We start from the raw sequence: 18,985 nt of genomic DNA, 5'->3' as shown, positions 1-18,985 counted from the left end.
TGGGGATGCCTGCTTTAGGGCTGGCAGGGTGTGGCAGGGAAACAGCAGAGTGTGCCCCACCACACAGCTGCAGACATGTTTTACTAGAGGGTTTGCTGGGCTTTTGACAGGAGATGAATTTCTTTTCTTGGTCAGCAATCTGTCCCCTGCACTGGGCACCCTGCCTGCCAGCTTCAGGGGCATCTCCTTCTCACCTTACATCAGACCCTGAGTCAGGACGGGGCCACAGGTGTGCCCCCCCTGCCCATCCCTGGAGGGGCAGGACAAGAGCAGGACAAGAGCAGCACAGTTGGCACTTGCCACATCCCTGGCCAGGGCAGCCCGGAGGTCACTCCTGTGCCCCGTTACTCAGTGCAGCTGGAGCCCAGCATCTTTAATGACTTCTCCTTTCTACACACTACTCTATTCATTTTCCACTTCCCCAATCACAGCTGTTGAGCCCTATTAACACATAGGGAAAAAAAAAAACACACTTAAACCCAAACCTGCTAGGCCAAAAATAGAAGTTCTCATTTTCTTTTCCAAAACATGAAATAGCTGAGCAACAACGAAAGGAAAAGGAAATCTCTCCCAAGTGCACATCTGGAACCAATTTGCTGTCTGTAGCCACTGGGTGTCACTTTTGATATATATTGGTTCAGCCACGCAGCAGTTCGGGGAGAGAAGCGGATTTCAAGGAGGTGATCCTAAAGCGAACCAGACTGCTCCGCAGCCTCTCGCACGCAGGCTGTAATTAGCAATTAGCCAGCCGGGCTGATTTATTAACAAAACATCCTCACCACGACACTAAGCACCATGCAGAGGCTCTTACCTCTCAGTCTGCAGCGTGACTTTCGACGGCTCCACGTTGGGGTTTTCCCACTCCATCTGTGGACAGTGCATGAAGTAGCAGAGGGTGTAGAGAGCCTCTGGCTCCCAGTAGAACGATCCCTGCTTCTGGTGCATTGGTGTCCCATTCCCGTGCTGCTTGGCATTGAGGGGCTGCAGGTGATGCATCGCTCGAGACACCAGGTCACCTGCAAAAAAGCAAGAGCCAGGTGAGTGCCAGGCTTTTCAGCCACCTCCCCTGAGTCTGCAAACTGAAAGGCACATTGGTTGGTCTTCCCTTCCATTTGACTTCACACATGCAAACAGTAGAGGGTAGGAGAGGATCCTGGGTGCTACTCATCACCAGGCTGAACTTTTCCTGGTGGTTTACCTGGTGTGGTGTGACACAGCCAGGCTGCAGACAAGCCCACAAAGGCCTGCAGGAGATGTGTTTCTGCAAAGATGGTGTTGTGGGCAGCACCAGGTTGGCCCATCTCAGCACCACCACGAGAGCTGGCACACTGAGCCAGGATCACAGTTACCTACTTAGCAGCCTTTGGAGGATGCCAAAACCGCACGGCCCCAAAAAATGACCATGCAGAGTGGCACCAAAAGCTGCATGCTGCTAGTCAGAGAGGGGCAGTGAAATCCAGCCCCTTGGAATGAGGAAGAAGGCAGTCAGATGCACAAATGCACAAAGCACTGCAAGAGGATGTGAATGAGCATGTGGGTGAAGAAAAAAGGGGAAAAATATTCTTAAAAGACAACATAAAAAAATGTGCAACCAAAATTAGTTTTTAAGTCCAAGCTAGGCCTGGAAAACTTCCCGTTAGCAGAAAAACAAAACCTACAAAGTAGGCTCGCCCAGCCCCCCAGGTTTCCAGAGCACAGAAAATGGCCAAAGAGGAAGATGCTCATTGTCCCTCCTGCACCAACACAGTTTGGGGTGCTCCCTCACAAGGCAGATACGGGAATCCAGCCACAACATGTGGACTGGGATCAGCAAAGCCAGCAAGTGAAATTAGCAGGCAAATATATGGGCAAGCAGCAGTGCAGTCTCTTAGCACAACACTGATTGTAACTAATTAACTAAAGCATCTCTCTCTGAGGCAGTGAATTTTATGTTTCTTGACTAGTGACCACTCTATCAAAGGCAGGGAAACAATTGTGGTTATAAACTGCCTTTTTTCACATGTTCAAATCATTCTGAGAGTGCTTTGGGGGAAATAATGATCTCGAATCAAATAAGTTGGTTTGTTTTAAATGAAAATCTGAGCAAGAGCCCTTTGGGTCATTCTTAAGCTATACAAAAGCAAGTGATGAGAAAAAGAGGACATAATTTTCCAGTATTAAGAAGAAGTCACGCACTTTGTCTTACTTGCTTTTCCCAAGTGACCACTGAGCACTGAAACTTGGAAAGAGAAGTTTAAAATGTACACCAAGGTAGGAGCATAAAACCAGCCGGGGGAGGATAAATAATGAACTCCTGGGCAAACTTCAAGGAGAACCACTCTGACCGTGCACGTGGCTGAACTACAGGTTTTTGCAAAGTCCCACCCCTCTGAACACAGCACATCACCTCTCTCCAGCCTGACTCACACAGAAAATGCTGCTGCTGCAGTGATAATGTGTACCAGGGAGAATAGAAATGTCTCGCTTAATAATCTCAGCCCAGTCCTCCAAAAACGTAGCCTTAAAACCATGAAGAGAAGAAAACCGCTGGCATGAGGAAACTGCAGAGTCCATGATTTCAGGGTTTTGACACAATTTTTTGCTTCACTCTGCAATATTCTTCTGATTCAAAGCCTTAATTTAAAAATAGCTTCTGTCTTTTCCCTCTGCCAGGAAATTGCCATGATAGGACCAATCTTGCAGCTTTGCATGTTCATAATTTCCAAAAGAAACTATGCATGTGGAAAGTATGCCGGATCAGGTCTGCAGAAGAAACAGATGTGCCTCTGAGACGACTCCCCAGTCCTGCACAAGGCTATCTGCAGGAAAGTTTGGGACCTCCTTCACTCAGCCCACTCTAGTCACAGCAGATGTACACTGCCAAGTCTAGCACAGGCCAATTTAACTGCCAGGAGCCTCATTGATAGTAAATTCATCTCTTTTTCTCCAGAAGGAAAAAAAAAAAAAAAAAAAAAAGCATGGAAGTGCTGGCTGCAACATCCAGATTTGTAATAGCAAAGGCAGAGAAAAGGGAGACACACACTAAATTCAGCCTTTTCAGACCCAAGCTATTACAGCACTGAAGCATGTGGGTAAAGTTAAGCACACAGCCAGTCTTATTTCAGTGGATTGAGACAGCAGGCACTAGAGAACGCCTCTGACTTCTGTAATGAATGATGAATAAAAATTAAGATGCAATTTAGGCCCAGATTCTGGCAGCAGCATTACTTCATCCCACTCATCCCTGAGCACTGGGGTGATGTGACCTCAGTGACACACCCAGGACCAGAGGAAGCTGCACGGTGAATAAGAAAGGAAAGTAGCAGCAAGAATGACGTGGGCAGGACAGGCAGCCAAGCATCACTGCTGATGCAAGGCTGGAGGAACATAAGCCTTGCTGAAAGGCAAAGCTCCGATCCCTATCAGTATGACCAGGAGTTCATCCTTTTATGCTGTATTTCCTCCACTGCTTCCTAAAAAACCCAAAACAATTCATACCAATTCAGTAAAGCTGAATCAATGCTTTTTATGTTTAAGCCTCATTTAATTACATTATACCAAGAACTGATTTGCTTAGATCTTTCTTTTGCCTTTGCTATGCTATCTCTGGTCACATTTGAAATAATTTTTATACTAACAATTATTGTAATGTTTCTTTATCAATAAGTTGACTTATTTCTTTGGGTCAACTCAAAGCTTAAAAAATCAATACCTGTAAAACACTGAGCTTCACAGAGAACAGTAAGGAAGCATAAAAAGCCCCACTATATTGGTACCCAACAGGCAGAGTTGTGGAGGCAGGACAGGAATCACTGCTCTGTTTTATTCCACAGCGTAACCTCGAACAATCCGATACATGCCCTAGTGCCCTTTGCCTCCTTCAGCCGCATCCAGTTACAGCAACAATTCTCCAGGGCAGAGACCGTGCCTTCGCGTATCTGTGCTCCAGGATCAGTGCCAAGAAGGCACGGGGAAGCTGACAGGCACATGCACACACTGCATGGTAGCACTTAGGCCAACTCTGTACAATGTAGCACAGTGCAGCATCTGGTTCTAGGTGTGGTGTTGTCTTGAACCCCTACCAGGTTTTGCTCCTTCTGTTGTTCCTTGCTAATACACTTTTGCTTCTCCATTTCTTTCCTAAGAATGTACCAAGAGCTGAGACTGTCTTTGCTTCCAAGGCACCCCAAAGCCCACAGACATGAAACCAGCCCAATGATGGCACTCACTGGCCTGCTCTCCAGCAATCAGCCAACTCCAGTCTCATCTGGGAAACCCAAACTACACATGTTCTCCTTGCCAGCTGTAAAAGCTGTGTTATATCTGAACAACCAGGGCAACCTTGAATTTATGGCCTAGCACAGAGCGATAAGCCCCCTTCATAAGTCTGTGCTATCCCTTCATCAGTGTCAGCCACCTCTGCTCTTCAGGGTTGTGCTCAGCACAGAAAGGCTCTGCAAGGGCAGGTTACCTGCTCACAGCATTGCTGGCTTTTCTGCATCTTGTTTGGCCCTGAAAACGCGTCTCGGCTGTATCAGCTGAACACATCTGAAAAGCTGATAAATTCCTCATTGCATCATTTCCAAAAAGAATACATCTAAAATAAAATTCCCAGCAGCTGTGTTGACCTTCTAACTCCATGAATGAGGCTCCTGATGGCTGTGGCATCATGACCCAAGGGGTTTGGCAGGGATCCCTGCTTTGCCATCCTCTGATCAAATTCTCACCCTGTACCACCACCTGCAGAACAGACTGGGGAGCTGATCTGCCTGACAAGAGAGCTTGCCAATTTTATTTTGTTTTAAAATTAAGCTCAATGAAAACTTCCATAATTTATGCAACATAAGCCAAGTGAGCCAACGCACAAACTGCTTTGCAGGCACAGCCAGGGAGATGAAAACACCACATTGTGCAGGGTAAACACAAGGAAAAAGAAAAAGAACAGCAAAGCGGGGGGACATTTCAGGACACTTTTGTTGCCAAAGCTGGAAAGCCAGAACTAGAGGACAGGCTCCCAGAGGGCAGCAAAGGCAGAGGCAAGCTCCAGGCTGGGACGGCCTTGCAGCCCTGATTCCGGATGGAGAAGGGCTCCAGGAATGCAGCTCCACACCAGAGCTTGTCAGCCCAGAGGAGAAAGGCCGTGCTTTGCACACCAGCTACCAAAAACCATGAAACCACCTCTGCATGGCAGTGTGTGCAGAGCTGCCACTGCAGCTGCCAGCATTTCATCCTTCCCATGACTAAAGCAGGGCTCACCCACTGCTGCTGCTGTCAGTGCAGCATGGTCGCTGAACGCAAGGTCCACATACGTTTGATTTAAAGACTGAAAATATTATGTAATGCGCCTGTTGTGACACGGGCCTCCTTTAAGGCAATACTGAATATTTAAGGAACAGCTTCACTGACTTCAAGCCAAAAATATGATGTGACAGGGAAAGTAAAGCTGCTCCCATCTGCATGGGGGTGCAATACAACACACAGCATGCAAGTGGGCAGCTTCATCCTGAGCCCTCTCTGCAGTGACCAGCGAAGCCTTTTCCTTTAAAACTGTGTTTGGCTTCAGTAAAAGCTATTATCACTGCTTTTACCATGTTAGAGCCAATGTTTAAAGAATAACACATCTGTTTCCAATTTTGCAGTGGGGGGGGGACGACAGAGGAAGGCAAAAAAGAAGGAAGAGAAAGAAAATGACAAATACCCAATGCCCATGTCTGAGAAGCTTCCTGTGGGATTTTTTGATTTGTCATGATGGACCTGATGATGCTATCCTGCCTGCCTAGGAGCAGGCTAACTACTTTCAGACTGATAAACTGCCAGAGCCAAAACCATTCAGCTGCATGTATGCCTGCAGAGCCACAAGCCTGAGGTGAATGACATGGACAGATCCTCACACAACCACTCCTTATGACACCTACCTCATGTTTTTCTTGTCCCAAAAGCATGTTCCAAAACTACCAGAACAACTCAGCAATTATGTCTTTGCACACTGAAAATGAGCCACACAATTCTTTGACCTGTGTCTTTCCTTCAAAACCCAGGGGAGAGAGAGGAGCATCTGTTTCCACCGCAGCTGTCTTCCCATCTGGTGCCCTACTGGGGCACTGTGTGAAGAAGCAGGAGACCACGTTTCTAGCATGACAGCATTGTACAGGCAGCACCCATCAGTTTGATAATGCTGGTCTGGTCATCCTTTCAGCTGTCCTTAACTCCTATGTGTGTAGTCTGCACTTGGGAATCATGCCCTGCACTGGGGCATGTTGATAGCAGCAGGGTTACTGCTTTGCTGTGCTACCTGGGTGAATATTTCCTCCTGCAAAGAGCAGGCCAGAGCCATATACAGGAGTTGCGTCTGTCTGTCAGAGCCCTTAACAACCTCCTGTGTCCTGTCCAGACCATGAAAAGAAGGAGTATGCATCAGGGAGCTGCATTCTAGATGCCAACTTCATGTCATGGTCAGTAGATTCCCCCCCTTACAAGCATGTGAGCCAGGTGCAAACTCATTTTCTTGACCTAGATTCATTTCACACTTCAGTATATAAGTCTTGGATCTGTGGTTTTGCTCACAACCAGCTCTGGGGAGACTGTATTGAAAACATGAAATTATAACCCTGACAATAAACCATGGTCTATTTAATCAGACTGCTAGCTGGTAGCCACAGCCATTCTGCATCCTTCCTAAAGCGTAGCTAAGTCTCTTTTCCTTTCTACCTCCTGTTGCCTCTGGTTTCTGCACCAAAGCGACACAATGGTGCAAATTTACAGCAGTACACACCTGCCAGCACATCACTGTGGGTGAATACGAGCAGTTGAGCTGTGTCTCCAGTATCAGGTCAGCCTCAGCCACCCGAGCCTTCCCTACACTCTCGATTCCAGCTGCACTGTTTCACCACGTTCCTCTGCCTCTGGTGGTACATCAACCTCCATCTTTCAAAAGTCAGCTGAGCCAAAATTGCTCAAGCAAAACCTGTCCTCAAATGATTTATTGTGAGGTTTTCTACTGTTAACTCAACACTACTCATCTATACCAGGAAAGGAGTGTGCACAGAGATAGGGTGGCTGCACACTAGGAAGTGTGCAGAATGTATTTCACTATGTGCGTGCACTGAGCACAAAGTATCTTCAAACATAAAAGTTAAGTTGTTCTTGGCACACAGTATATTCTAGATTTTATTCCAGCTGCCTCAGGCTGTGGGTATGCTTGGGGTGCCATAAGCCACAGCCAGTGGGGCATCCAATGTGCAACAAATTCATCGGTGAGCTCACCCTGCAGAAACCTCCCTAGCTCTGCCATTTCTGCTGTCCCATGCTGTGCCCCTATCTGCTACCACAGGCAACCTCTTCTTCTCCTAAAAGCCATTCATCTCTTCTACACAAGAGCAAAAGAAGGAACTGTGGTCCCAGATTCAGAATTGAGAAGACAGGACCAGGATGCAAGCAGCCCATTTCCTGGCAGTGGCTTCCCTGTGGCCTCCCACAGATCATTCAATCTTTTTATCTTCACTTACCCCACCATCACAAGAAGCTTCTATTTATATTACAGAGTAAGTGTTTGCATGCAATTTAGTGTTTGCAAAGCCTTTGAAGACTGATAAATTAGGGATTGAATATATCCTATAAAAAAGCCACAATAATAATTAAACCCTCTCAAGTTCACATACCTATTATAACAACACTTACACGTTTAGAATCTCCAATCCACCGTGGCAAGTGTGATGTTTGTGTCTGATTCCCCTTAAGCCACTTCAACTTCAAACAAAACAAGCTTTGACTCAGATGAGCTAATCATGTGCCAACCTAATGCAGAGCTTTCCCTCTGCAGAACACTACTGCCTTACGGACCACTATTCCTGGATTTTCTTTGGCTTGACATAGACCCATGTCCTCAAATGGAACTTAAGAGTGCCCATGGCTGAGCAGGCCAGGTAGGAGTGCTCACTCTGACTTGACCAATTGCCCGTGCTCTGCACAGCAGGGACAAGCAGGACTGCAAGGAAAAACAAATGCCATTTGAATCCCAAGTGTGTTGTGATGCAGGGGTTCAGAGAGAACAGGAGTCTGTACCTCAAATGTGGTGTACATGGGGAGTTCTGAGTTCTGAGGGAGTTCACAATGGTGTATTGTGGAAGGCTGGTGGAAGGTTGGAGCTCCAGCACTCCCCACCCACCACGGCGATGCCTTTTGCCTCTAAGCATCAAACCTGAGTGGGCTTAAACACAGGAGGTAGAAGCCCTGGAGGAACAAAACCACCCTGGGCTTGTCCCCAAGAAAGGCAAAGGTGGCTGAGTCTCACCCATGGAGGCAGCCAGGGAGCCCCCAAAGGAGCACTGAGGACCCAGACAAGCAACAAGACAAGCTGCCCCTGTTACCCAAGACAGAAATCCACCTCCTTGGTGTACAGGGCAGTCAACGGGAAGATAAAGCCTGAGTAGGGTGTAACCTGGTATTTTCAAATTGTCCTCTCCACTCAACTGATAAATAAATGTATTGTTTTATGGCTTATGATAGTGGGTATCTCAGGGGGAACAGAAGAAAAGCAGGTTTAATAGTCCCAAAATATTTGGGACTATTAAGTAACCCACAACCCTTCTTGGGCACAGATGCAGACAGTGAATGGAGGCTGTGGTACATCACTCAGAGAGGGCAGCAAGGAGAACAAGGTAGCAGATAGGGAAGCCTGCAACTCAGGCAGCCTTTAACAGAGGCAAGAAAATACCTAGCATTTAAGCACTGCATTCATCTCTCTTCTGTTCTCTGTTGGACGGGTTTCTCTGTTGAGGAGCATCTCAACAGCTTCTAACTTTGACACACAAATTGGATGATGTGTGGATATCAGCAAGAAGGAACTGCAAACTAGACACCCAGAAAGCGGGTGAGCAAGGACCTAGAGATCTTGTGCAATAACCCAGTGGAGGGCCCTTGAAAACTGGGAAAAGCATCACCGTATCTGGAGAGGTGACACACAGGCTGTCAGTCTATGGCCAAACCCCATGCTGAAGGGAGTACTGATGCATGCAGCAGCTACCTAAAAACAGAGGCTAGACAAAATAAGAAAATAAAAGTAGGTATTCATTTGAAGGGCCTTCAAAGGCACACCCTGGGCAGTCAAAAGGCTACACCCAAGATGGATTCCAGGTAATGGGTTCTTCACACTTTTGTAAGTTTGGTCCATTTGCATATCAGGCTTGATTCTCCAATTATAACTTCAGTTAAAGGTGTAATTACCCCAAGTTTGCCCCTCCTCTTCAGAGGCTTTTAGTTAACACATTCTGGGGCCTAGGACAGTCAAAGTGTTCTTGGAAAGCAAATCTAGAGAGGCTTTGTTATGTCTAACCAGCGTGAGAGAACAGCAGCTAACAAGCCGCACAAAACTTCAGAGTTACACACTAGGCAGCACAGGATTTGAAAAATATAAAAGTTAAAACCTAAGGCATCAGCACCACCATCTGAATTGCAGGTTTTGGCTAGTACCTCTGCTTAGCTCAGCACTGTGCTCCATGAACCAAACCGTCCACAGGGAATAAGCTCCGTCTTACTCTATGGTGCTGCTTAGTCTGAGAAATACATCTGACAAACAGGGCTTTTGTTCTGGCAGTAAATCAGCACTTTTGAAAACACTCCTTCAGATGCCACCCCTCCAGCAAGCACCTTCACCCTGGCATTTGCTTCTAAGCCTAGGTTTAACCTCTTATTTAGAGCACATGAATCAATTTGTATGGCTCCTGCAGCGCTCCTTCCTGTTGGCTGCAGAGGATTGAAACTAGATGAAAAGGCAAGGGGGGGGATGCCAACTTTCATCATCTCTTCAGCTGGGGCTATGAGGAGAAATGAAAAACAGTATCAGTATGTGCAATCACATTCCTACTTACACTTGAGCAGTAACCCTTCTTTCATCCCTAAAAGGGTGCCAAGATCCACTGGGAGGCTGTTATTTTGGAAATACATACATTCAGTACTGTGGATGCAAAGAGACAATGATGTGTAATAAAAAGGGGATGAAGGGTGGCATTTTTTTCCAATGGCAAAAAGGAAAACCTTGCTGAGACCTGGGCAGTGACAGGGAGGAAATACCAGCTGGAACATCACATCTGGGGACTGCTCTAAGTTAAACACCATTCAAAAGCAAAAAACCTCTGATATCAGCAGTGTTAAGTCACACCTTCAGATTATCACACCCTAAAATAAAAATGATTATTCATTGTGGTTAACATTCAGAGTGATACCACCACCAGTCACTGTGGTTTGCACAAGTCTGGGTGGCAAACTTCTCACCCAGGAAAGCCATAGGAGACTGGCCATATCTGCACCCAAAACAAGCCCCCAACAGTTTTTTGATCTAGCCTGAAGATGTACACTAAGACATGCTTTGGATGACATCCTAAGCCATGGTTTATCTCCCTGTGCTGCTTGAGACACACAGCCTACTACAGCCCTACGAACACACCTTAGCACAGGGTGGTTGTCCCAGGTCAGACACTAACACCTTACAGCCTTTAGCCCAAGGCAGTGAGGGACAAGTATTTCTTGGTGCCAGGATTGGTGGTGCCTAAGTCTCTGCTCTGCCTTCTCATCACCTACGTGCACACACAAGCAAAAGAGGGTCCTCCTTAACCCAGAAAAACAGCAACGACCTTCAGTTATGAGCCTCATTCCTTCTGCATTTGGTCTGCAAGCCAGCAGCAGTATTTTTAGATAGATGATGAATAGGTGTCTTGGAGCATTATGCAGTCAAATATAACATAAATGTTTGTGGATTGCAAACATGCATATAAAGAAGTTAGGAAAAATATTCAAAGGTCAAAACGCAGTATCTTGGGATCTCTCCACAGCCAAAGCTCTCCCTAATGTTCCTGTCTTTTTCTATTCAGTCTACTTATTTTTTCCCATCTGAAAGGGGGAGAAATGAAAGAGAAGAACTAGAAATCTAGGAAAACCCCAAAAACTTTCTGACAAAACCCCAAACAGATCTATTCCCCTTCTCCTCTAGGTCTGGTCTAGAAATACAGGAAACTTCAAGGAAAAAAAAAAGAGGAAAAAAAAAACCAAAAACCCAAAGTTCTGTGAAATATTTTCTCTAAGACTCAACAGTGAAATACTGTCAGGCTACTGTTTAAAATCCTATTATTTTTGCTGTGCTTCAGTTCTTCCCAATGTTCTCTATATAATAAGCATTTCAAATGAAATTACATTATTTTAAAACACACTGTAGTAGGGAATTACAACTCCTGAATACTAAACATAGGCCAGATTTATTGTTGTTCCTTAACTTTCTGCCATCTTCATTATATTTTAATGAATAAGGTTTCACATTAATTTTCTTAAACCTTTGCCTTGGAATCACGCATTACTGCTGTAATTGTGGTGCAGAATTAGGTGTCTATTTACATTCTCCTCCTAAGTCCTGGAGACGAAACCTCCCTTTGATTTTTTTTTCCCTAAGTCAGCAACATCATCTCTTCTTCCTACTTTCTGGAGGGCACCCCTGGGCCAGTGGCACTGCCTCACCTGGCCACTGCCAGCAAGGCAGTGTCCCAGCAAGGCCCAGTGCCTGCTAAGCCTGGAGATGGGAGCAGAAGCACCAGGCAAGCACCATTTGGCAGGACCAGAGCAGCATCCATGAGTCCAGCTGCACCTGTCTGACCAGGAGGACTCCTCAATGGCAGCATCACCAGATGCCCCCCCCCCCCCCCCCCCCCCCCCCCCGGTCTTGTCTGCCATGCCACCTCTCCCCAATTTTCTCCTGCCTTCTGTCACGCCCAGGGAGATGGCAGCTCATCCCAATGGTCTTTTCTAACGCACTGACAGAACACGTGAAAAAACAAAGGGTGCAGACACACAATGGCCATCATGGGTGGGGCAAGGTGAAGGTACCACACGATACAAAGGTTTTTCACCTTGTGAATCTCTTCTTCACCGAGGACAGACTGTAAAGAAATTAAGAAGACCTGAGCTGAAATACAGGTGCTGTACAGGCCTCATTTGCAAGCTGTTGTCTTCCAGGGGACAGATTTGATTCCCTGGTGTCAAAGCCTCCAGCAGCTCAGCAGCTGGTCACACTGCTCCATGCAAGGACGCCAGGCAGAACTGAGAGCAGGGGAAGCCTTTCCTCTGCACGAAGACACTTGTTAATTCTAGTTATTCCACATACTTACAATACTTTAATTATTCATGTCAATAAACTATAGGAAATCTCATTCAAATAGAACTGCTTTTTTAAATATTTTTTTTCCTGAGATAAAATAAATTGCTTTATTGCAAGATCAGTCTGTGCCCTTGTTTTTTGTGCTCTTTTGAAGAGAACAGAAATGAAATCTTGGCTCCTGGAATATTGCAAGCTGATGGGACAATGCAGAGACATGCCTGGGGACTGCCTGTTCTGCTGGTCCATAGGCCAAGCTTCTGCCCTTGTCATCCACTTCTGGTTGCCACCTCCTCCTCCTCATGATCCTCTCCACAAGTGCTATCCTCTTAATTCCCTCCTCTCCAGAGTGTCTCCCTCATTACCTTTATTCACCCCTCAAAAGCAGGCACTGTTCCCTATCTAATCCTTCCCTCATACATCACTTTCTCCATGGCAATGCTTGTCATATCCCTCTTTCTTCTCCACAACGTCCATCCCCCTCACACCACCAGGGCAACAATAAATCCTCCTTTGCCTTCATGCCTTGATGATCCCCAGGTGTTCCCCCCACCTTCTCCCCCCTGCTCTGCATTTCTGCCCCACGCTGCCGTTCCCCACCCACCCTCCATGGCAGAGGTTTTGCTGTAACCTATGGCTCACAGCCACTGCTGATGCCAGAGAGACACACAAGCACTGAAAAAAGAGCAAGCCTACTTGTATCCCCTCACTGCTCCATTTTCCTCCCATTTCATGATTTTTCCTCCAAACTCAGAGGTTTTTGCCCACCAACATGCTGCAACTCTCTCCACGTTTCACAGCTCAGTTTTGAGCTCTGCACCGGCACTGCTCCACAGCACAGATTTCTACCCAACTGAACATACCAAGCCTTGCAAGCTTTTCCAGTTACTGCTCCTCCCACTGCTGCTTCCCTGACATGCATCTGCTTGCAGCGGCCAGGGAGGATCCCTCAAATTGGCCACAGGGCTTTTTGGAGGGCTACCAGCCTGCTGGATGTGCCAGCCTCTCCGACAGCTGCATCCAACTCCCACTGACGTGCTCTGTTCTTCCAACTGGCCACCCTGAAGAGTGTTTTGCCTGTGTTTGCAGTCAACAGATGTACAGAAGGCAAACCCACCAACCAAGCATTTGAATCTAAGGTAGGATGCTTAGAGGTGATAGAGTTCAAACTGTTAAATGGGATGGGGTGCTCTAAGGACTCTGGCTGTTTGGGTTGAGTACAAAAGTCCAAGAAAAATCCAGAATAAAAAACCCACCCACCCTGAAATACTCAGAAATTACTTATTTATTAAATCCCAACCATATGAACTGTAAGAAAGGGAGCTGTATCATGCATAATTTAGTTGGCACACAGATAGTACTGTTGTGTGTTTCACGCACGTGAAATAAATGAGCATAAATTACTTAATTTGAATAACACCGAACACCTGATTCCAGAGATGGAGCAACACTTCACACTAAGGCTCTTGGCTTGTTGACACTGCACCAGAGCAAATTAAAATTAGCAAGCTGAAAACAGAAATTCATCTTGTGTCTTGTAGACAAACATCCATGGTGCATCCACATGGCTCATGAACCGGAGGAAACTGAACCGTGATGATACGGTGGAGCTACAGAGGAGACTCCCATTGTTACAGAAAGTGCCAAAAAATGAACAAGAGATCCCTATACATGTTCTTTATGATGCTGGCAACAGCAGTAGGCTGGGTAGCCTATATCTTTATGGATTCAAGCCTATATCTTCATGAATTTGAGTATTTTTAATTTCTCCCCAAAATTTCGTAACTGACCTCAGGAAAAGAATACTCAACAGTATTTCTCACAAACCTCAGAAAAAAACCCCACTTTTTTTGTCTGAATGATTCTGTTTTCCCACACATAGCTTCCTGTATCTAACTAGACCACAAACATGTGATTGGAATGCTTCTCTCTTAAGAAAAAAGTAGTTTAAATAAAGTACTTCTGGTAACTTTATCTCCATGTCACATAAAGATGCATATGGCCCTTGCCTCCTCCCATTTATTTGTGCCAAAAGCAAAGTTTTCAGATTTTGACAAATATCACAGATTCCCATATTTCTCAAAAAGTGCTTTGATTAACAGCAAATAATTTATCTTCCAGGAGTCAATTCCTCTGGTGCAGGTTTGAGTTGTAGGGCTGGAGAAGGCAAGGCAGGTAAAGGACCTTCTCTAAGAGAGGTGGAAGTAGCTCTGCCTTAAACGTGTGACAGTATTTCCTTTACTTATTGCAGCCTTCAGCTTTCTGCCTGCCCATCATAAAAGACATGCCACTGAAAGGAGACAGGACACCAGTACAACAGACATTTGCAAGTCTGGCCAGGCTTGGGAAGATGAAATAAAGCATCTTTAGCCTTTAAAACTGAGAGCAATGTATGCAAACAAGCCATAGGTACTGCTACGAATCCGCACAACCCTTCTTTCCTCCTATAGCTTCAGCTTCCGAACTAACAAAGGAGCATGAACACAGCTAGATCTGCCCAACATCCCCTTCAACACTACACAGCCCCCTCACCTCTCCTCAGCAGAACCAGGCAATGCACTTAGCTTTGCTTTACTTTGAGGAAAGAAATCCAAACATTCTCAACAGCCTCGTACTTACTGAGTTCAGCAATGCTCCCCACGCGTGTGGCAAGTAGAGACTGCTCGATGGTCCTTAGCTCCGACTGGCTGAACATCTGCACCTCCCCAGGCTTGTTTGACCTTTGCTGGTCCTTGTGAAGGTTCAAGCTGTCCGGCAGGCAGAGAACACCTACAGTGGATAAAAAGAAAGGAGAAGTCCGATGTAACTTCAGCCATTATGGTAACTTTGCTGCCACCACCACATTGTTTTGGGGACATTCCAAGACACAGCCTGCGTGTGCAGAGCTCAAAGACAACCAACATCTGTAACACAATGTCACAGACAACTCACGTAGAAGTGGCCCTTCTTAGCCCTTCTGAATATCTTCAAACTGATTACAATGTCACCTTGGGATAAATCTTACAGAAAAACCTAGGAGGATTGCTCAAGGAGGAGTTCAAGAGGGCTCCAAGGAAGCCGCCAAGAAACTACTCCAAACCTATACAAAATTATTAGAAAATGGTACCTAAGAGTATCTCAAAATTCCTAAAGACTGGCTTTAAAATTACATATGAGACAGACAACACATTTACAGGATTTTCCTGCAAGGGGATTTCACTGTAAATTGCCAAAATAAGGGACAGCATCAAGATGCTGTAAGTGTCATTGATGGATGATTGAATTTCTTTTGCAAATACAGCTCCCAGCAACTGAACTGCTTGGGCTTCAAAAGCCCATTATGCAGAAGCCCCTAGAGCAGTGAATTTTTATGGTGCAGGGCAAAAGTAAAGCTACTGACATAAAATGATTTACATACACATTCATTCAGGCACAAAAGTCACATTCTGCCATGACATGTAAACCCTCAGGAATAGATGGAGGGCATATATTTATTCACTAAAATCACTGTCATGCTAAAAACCAGAACTTATTTATTACAAGAGCAAACACTGTATTACCATCCTTGGGTAACAGCTTCATTGGTCCAGCTTGGGGAGCAAGCTCTCCTCCCTTCCCAGGCTCTGTGTACAGTCACTGGTGCCTACGCTTTTCACAGCATCACCTTCCCAATCTCTCTGGGACATACACAGGTGGAGAGCAACTGGAGGCAGTGGAATTGTACCTCTTTATGATGATTAAATTTCATCTTATCTCCAAATATTAGCTTTGAAAAGAAGCCGGAGCAGGAAATTTATTTCTTCCATTAGTTTTTACTACTCCTTCCTTTACCTACAGAGAGTGGGTTCTGCCCTTATAGGCCAAGCAGACTTTGCAAAATGCATTAAGGACGAGGTACATATTTAGTGTTTTTCTTCAAGGGAAGAACTTGCTTAGTTTCTCAGCTCAGTAAATATGACATCTAATTCTACTGACCAGTAATTCTGTCAACAGATTGACAGAACTGTCAAATGCTTTGGAGCACTGCAAGACCAGGAAACACACCTCAAAGGAGATGCTTCTCAGACATCTTGTTAGCTTCACCAAACTGCCTTGGATTCCCCTCCTCACATCCATCTCCTCCCTGCAACCAATTTGGTCTACAAGTTATATTTGTAGCACAGACCTAAAAACATCCATCCTGGGAGGAAACAGCTGACACAGGTTCAATGGGCCCAGCCAAAAGTGAAAAGCAGGGGTATAGAGAGGGAAAACCAAAAGTCTTGTCCACCATGGCCATGAGACAGCAACCTAAGCTAGGATCATCCTCTGCACACAGCAGCGGCACCAGAACAAAATCCCCAATCGCCTGTTCGGATCCTGGAGACAGAGGAGCAGGAACAGATGTAATTCCCAGCCCTGGCTCTGGTCCCAGGCTTGTAAAAACCCCACGAACACGCAGAAGGTCATGACAGAGTAACACAATTCACAAGGAAGTGTCCTGGAGAGAAAGGGCAGGACACCTGACACAGCACCAGGGAGGAAAGAATTCAAAGCCGAGAGGTAAGGAATGGAAAGCAACAACAGCTTATCAAACAAGCTCTTCAAATTCTCCTGCCATCGCTCAGAGGCTGACTCTCATAAACACTTGGTGCACTGATCAACATTTATATTCTGTGGATGTACAGAGCTCGGGAAGTACAACACCTGCATTTAAAATGCAGGCTTGCCTGCATATTTTATTAAGTACTCTCATTTTTTTTAGATTCTTCTTTATAATTTTAATGGATAGAAATTAAGACAAAATTGGAAGAGTCTTCCCTGCTGGAAACAGATGTAAAAGTGATCTAATATTGTAAGAGATTTCTAAAAACAAGAACCAGGGCACAAACAGCTTTATGGCAACTTTAAAAAATGAATTAGATTTTTTTTCTGTGAAAAAATACCTTAAGTCTGGAGAAAAAATATACTGGTTTAAGATAACTTTACAAATAAAATTCAAATTAATAAAATTTAAATTAAAATTATGTACAGAAGATACTTCTCCAAGTGATTTATGCAGTGGGATATAGACATTCTATTCTCTACTCTGCCTATGACTGTGTTCCCACAGCCAGGCCTTTTCCTTACAAACAGCCCTGATGATTAACTACTCTGGTCTTTAGTGAGGGGAGCATATTCTAAGGCTCTTGGAGAGAAAAGCACAAATTAAATGCAAAATGTGCCATTGTTAGAAAACTTGACAAATTATAGGATGTGTCATGCCAAAGGGTTACACTTGGGTTGGAGATTAGCAAACACACACAATAGCCAAACATCTGATTCTTATATCAGCTTCAAAACTATAATTGACCACAGCAAGTGACCAGTGGGGTGATGGAAAATTTGTTTGTAACTCATAATTTTGCTGGATCAAATCTGGTTTTTACGAGCATGGAGAAAAGGAATTTTATGGCTTGGGCATGCAACTCAGCCAATCTTCTAGCTTCAACTGTTTCCCCCCAAAATATTAAATTGAATAAAATGCTTTTTAGAAGAAAATCCCACTCTCTTTTTATCAGTGTTTGATGTAAAGCTCAAATTTTCTGATGAAAGGCTACAGCAAGGAAGAAGAGAGCACACCAAACTGAAGAGGAGGGGGAAAAGATAAACACTTTGTGATTATAAATATCTTTTTAATAGATAGAAACATCTAAAAAGCCACCATCATCTTTCACTGGTTTGGCTACAGTTCAACTTCCTTATTTTAATTCTCTGGCAATTGGTATTATTTACTTGCTTTTTCAGCCTCATTGTGTTGAACATGAGAAACAGGTGAGGACCTCAAGTTTCCAAAGGCCTGAAAACCAGGACTTTTCCCCCCTTCCTTTTCTGGCTGTCACCACCAATTTTATCTGTCATTCCACATCAAAGATTTCTGTGCAGTATCTTCAGAAATGAACAGTGGTACCTGTCTTTCCTCTCAACTGGCACTGTTAAATGTCCTTCCCTTCTGCATGGTTACTCAACCCTGTGCACTCCTTTGCCCATTATTTTATCCCTCTTCTTCCCTCCGATTCAGCGGAGTGGAAATTAAGCAGTCAGCTGTTGCCTGATGAATCCTGGGCCAGACTCCCTCGGTACATCCCTGTCTGCTCTGTGCCACCCAGCAGCGTGTGCAGCAGCCACACACCAACTGCTTGAACTGCTGGAGCAAGGCAGGACAACCAAAGCACTCCAGTGTATTTGGATTTTGTCACCTCTTCTGGTGCTTCCCCTTGTCTCTGTACCCCCTTGGGGCATGGATCTGCCTAGGACTTGATTGCACGGATATATCCAGAATGGGCCACACCCAACATTGCTCTACTCACTCTGCCCTTGGCCTCAGAGTACCCTGCAATCTATAGGTAAGAGACAGAAGAGAAATGCATGCATTCTAAAATCAGCAGGATGCCAAAAAAAAAAATCACAGTGATAAGCTCCTAATGTCCCCCCCAACCTCTCCCCGCCAAACCTCTAGAGAAAAAGCAACATCATAGAGAAAATCTGATGCACAATTAATACATTTCACACTTTCCTGCCTTCTGGGCTCAGCTACAGCACAAGCCAGAGCTCAGTCCCTGAGGACTTAAAAATCCCAACCCAAAGAAGTATTGCACAAAATGACAAAGTGAAGGTGCCCAAAGTTATAAAAGGACCAGTTATTTTAAACCCTCATGCAAATTCATCCAGAGACTGGGGTACCTGGTAACTCTTCCAGTTTCACTGCGCACATTCCCACCTCTTGGGCTTAGCTGATGCGCCACCCTGCACTGCAAAGCAGATTTTGGCACAAAAACACATGCTTTCCTGCATACTTCTTTCAGAGCTTGCCACAGAGCTGACCAACGCTGTCCTTGCAGCACAACAAGCGTGTGTGCATCACACAAATAT

At 45.2% G+C, this 18,985-nt stretch overlaps 1 protein-coding gene across 1 annotated transcript in view; it reads right to left on the bottom strand.

Moving 5' to 3' along the window:
- The window catches only part of ABTB3 (ankyrin repeat and BTB domain containing 3), a gene marked incomplete at both ends in the record, with an annotated part of 166,557 nt that overhangs the window by 56,203 nt on the left and 91,369 nt on the right, over positions 1-18,985 (bottom strand). Inside the window, 2 exons of the mRNA XM_082280575.1 lie at positions 812-1,016; positions 14,735-14,884. Of these exons, the coding sequence (XP_082136701.1) occupies positions 812-1,016; positions 14,735-14,884 (355 nt within the window). The remainder of the gene's footprint in view (positions 1-811; positions 1,017-14,734; positions 14,885-18,985) is intronic.

The sequence above is a fragment of the Coloeus monedula genome (genome assembly GCF_965178545.1).
Source record: "Coloeus monedula genome assembly, chromosome: 4".
Classification (NCBI taxonomy): Eukaryota; Metazoa; Chordata; class Aves; order Passeriformes; family Corvidae; genus Coloeus; species Coloeus monedula.
Note: the sequence above shows the minus strand (reverse complement) of the source record. Positions and strands in the feature narration are given on the sequence as shown.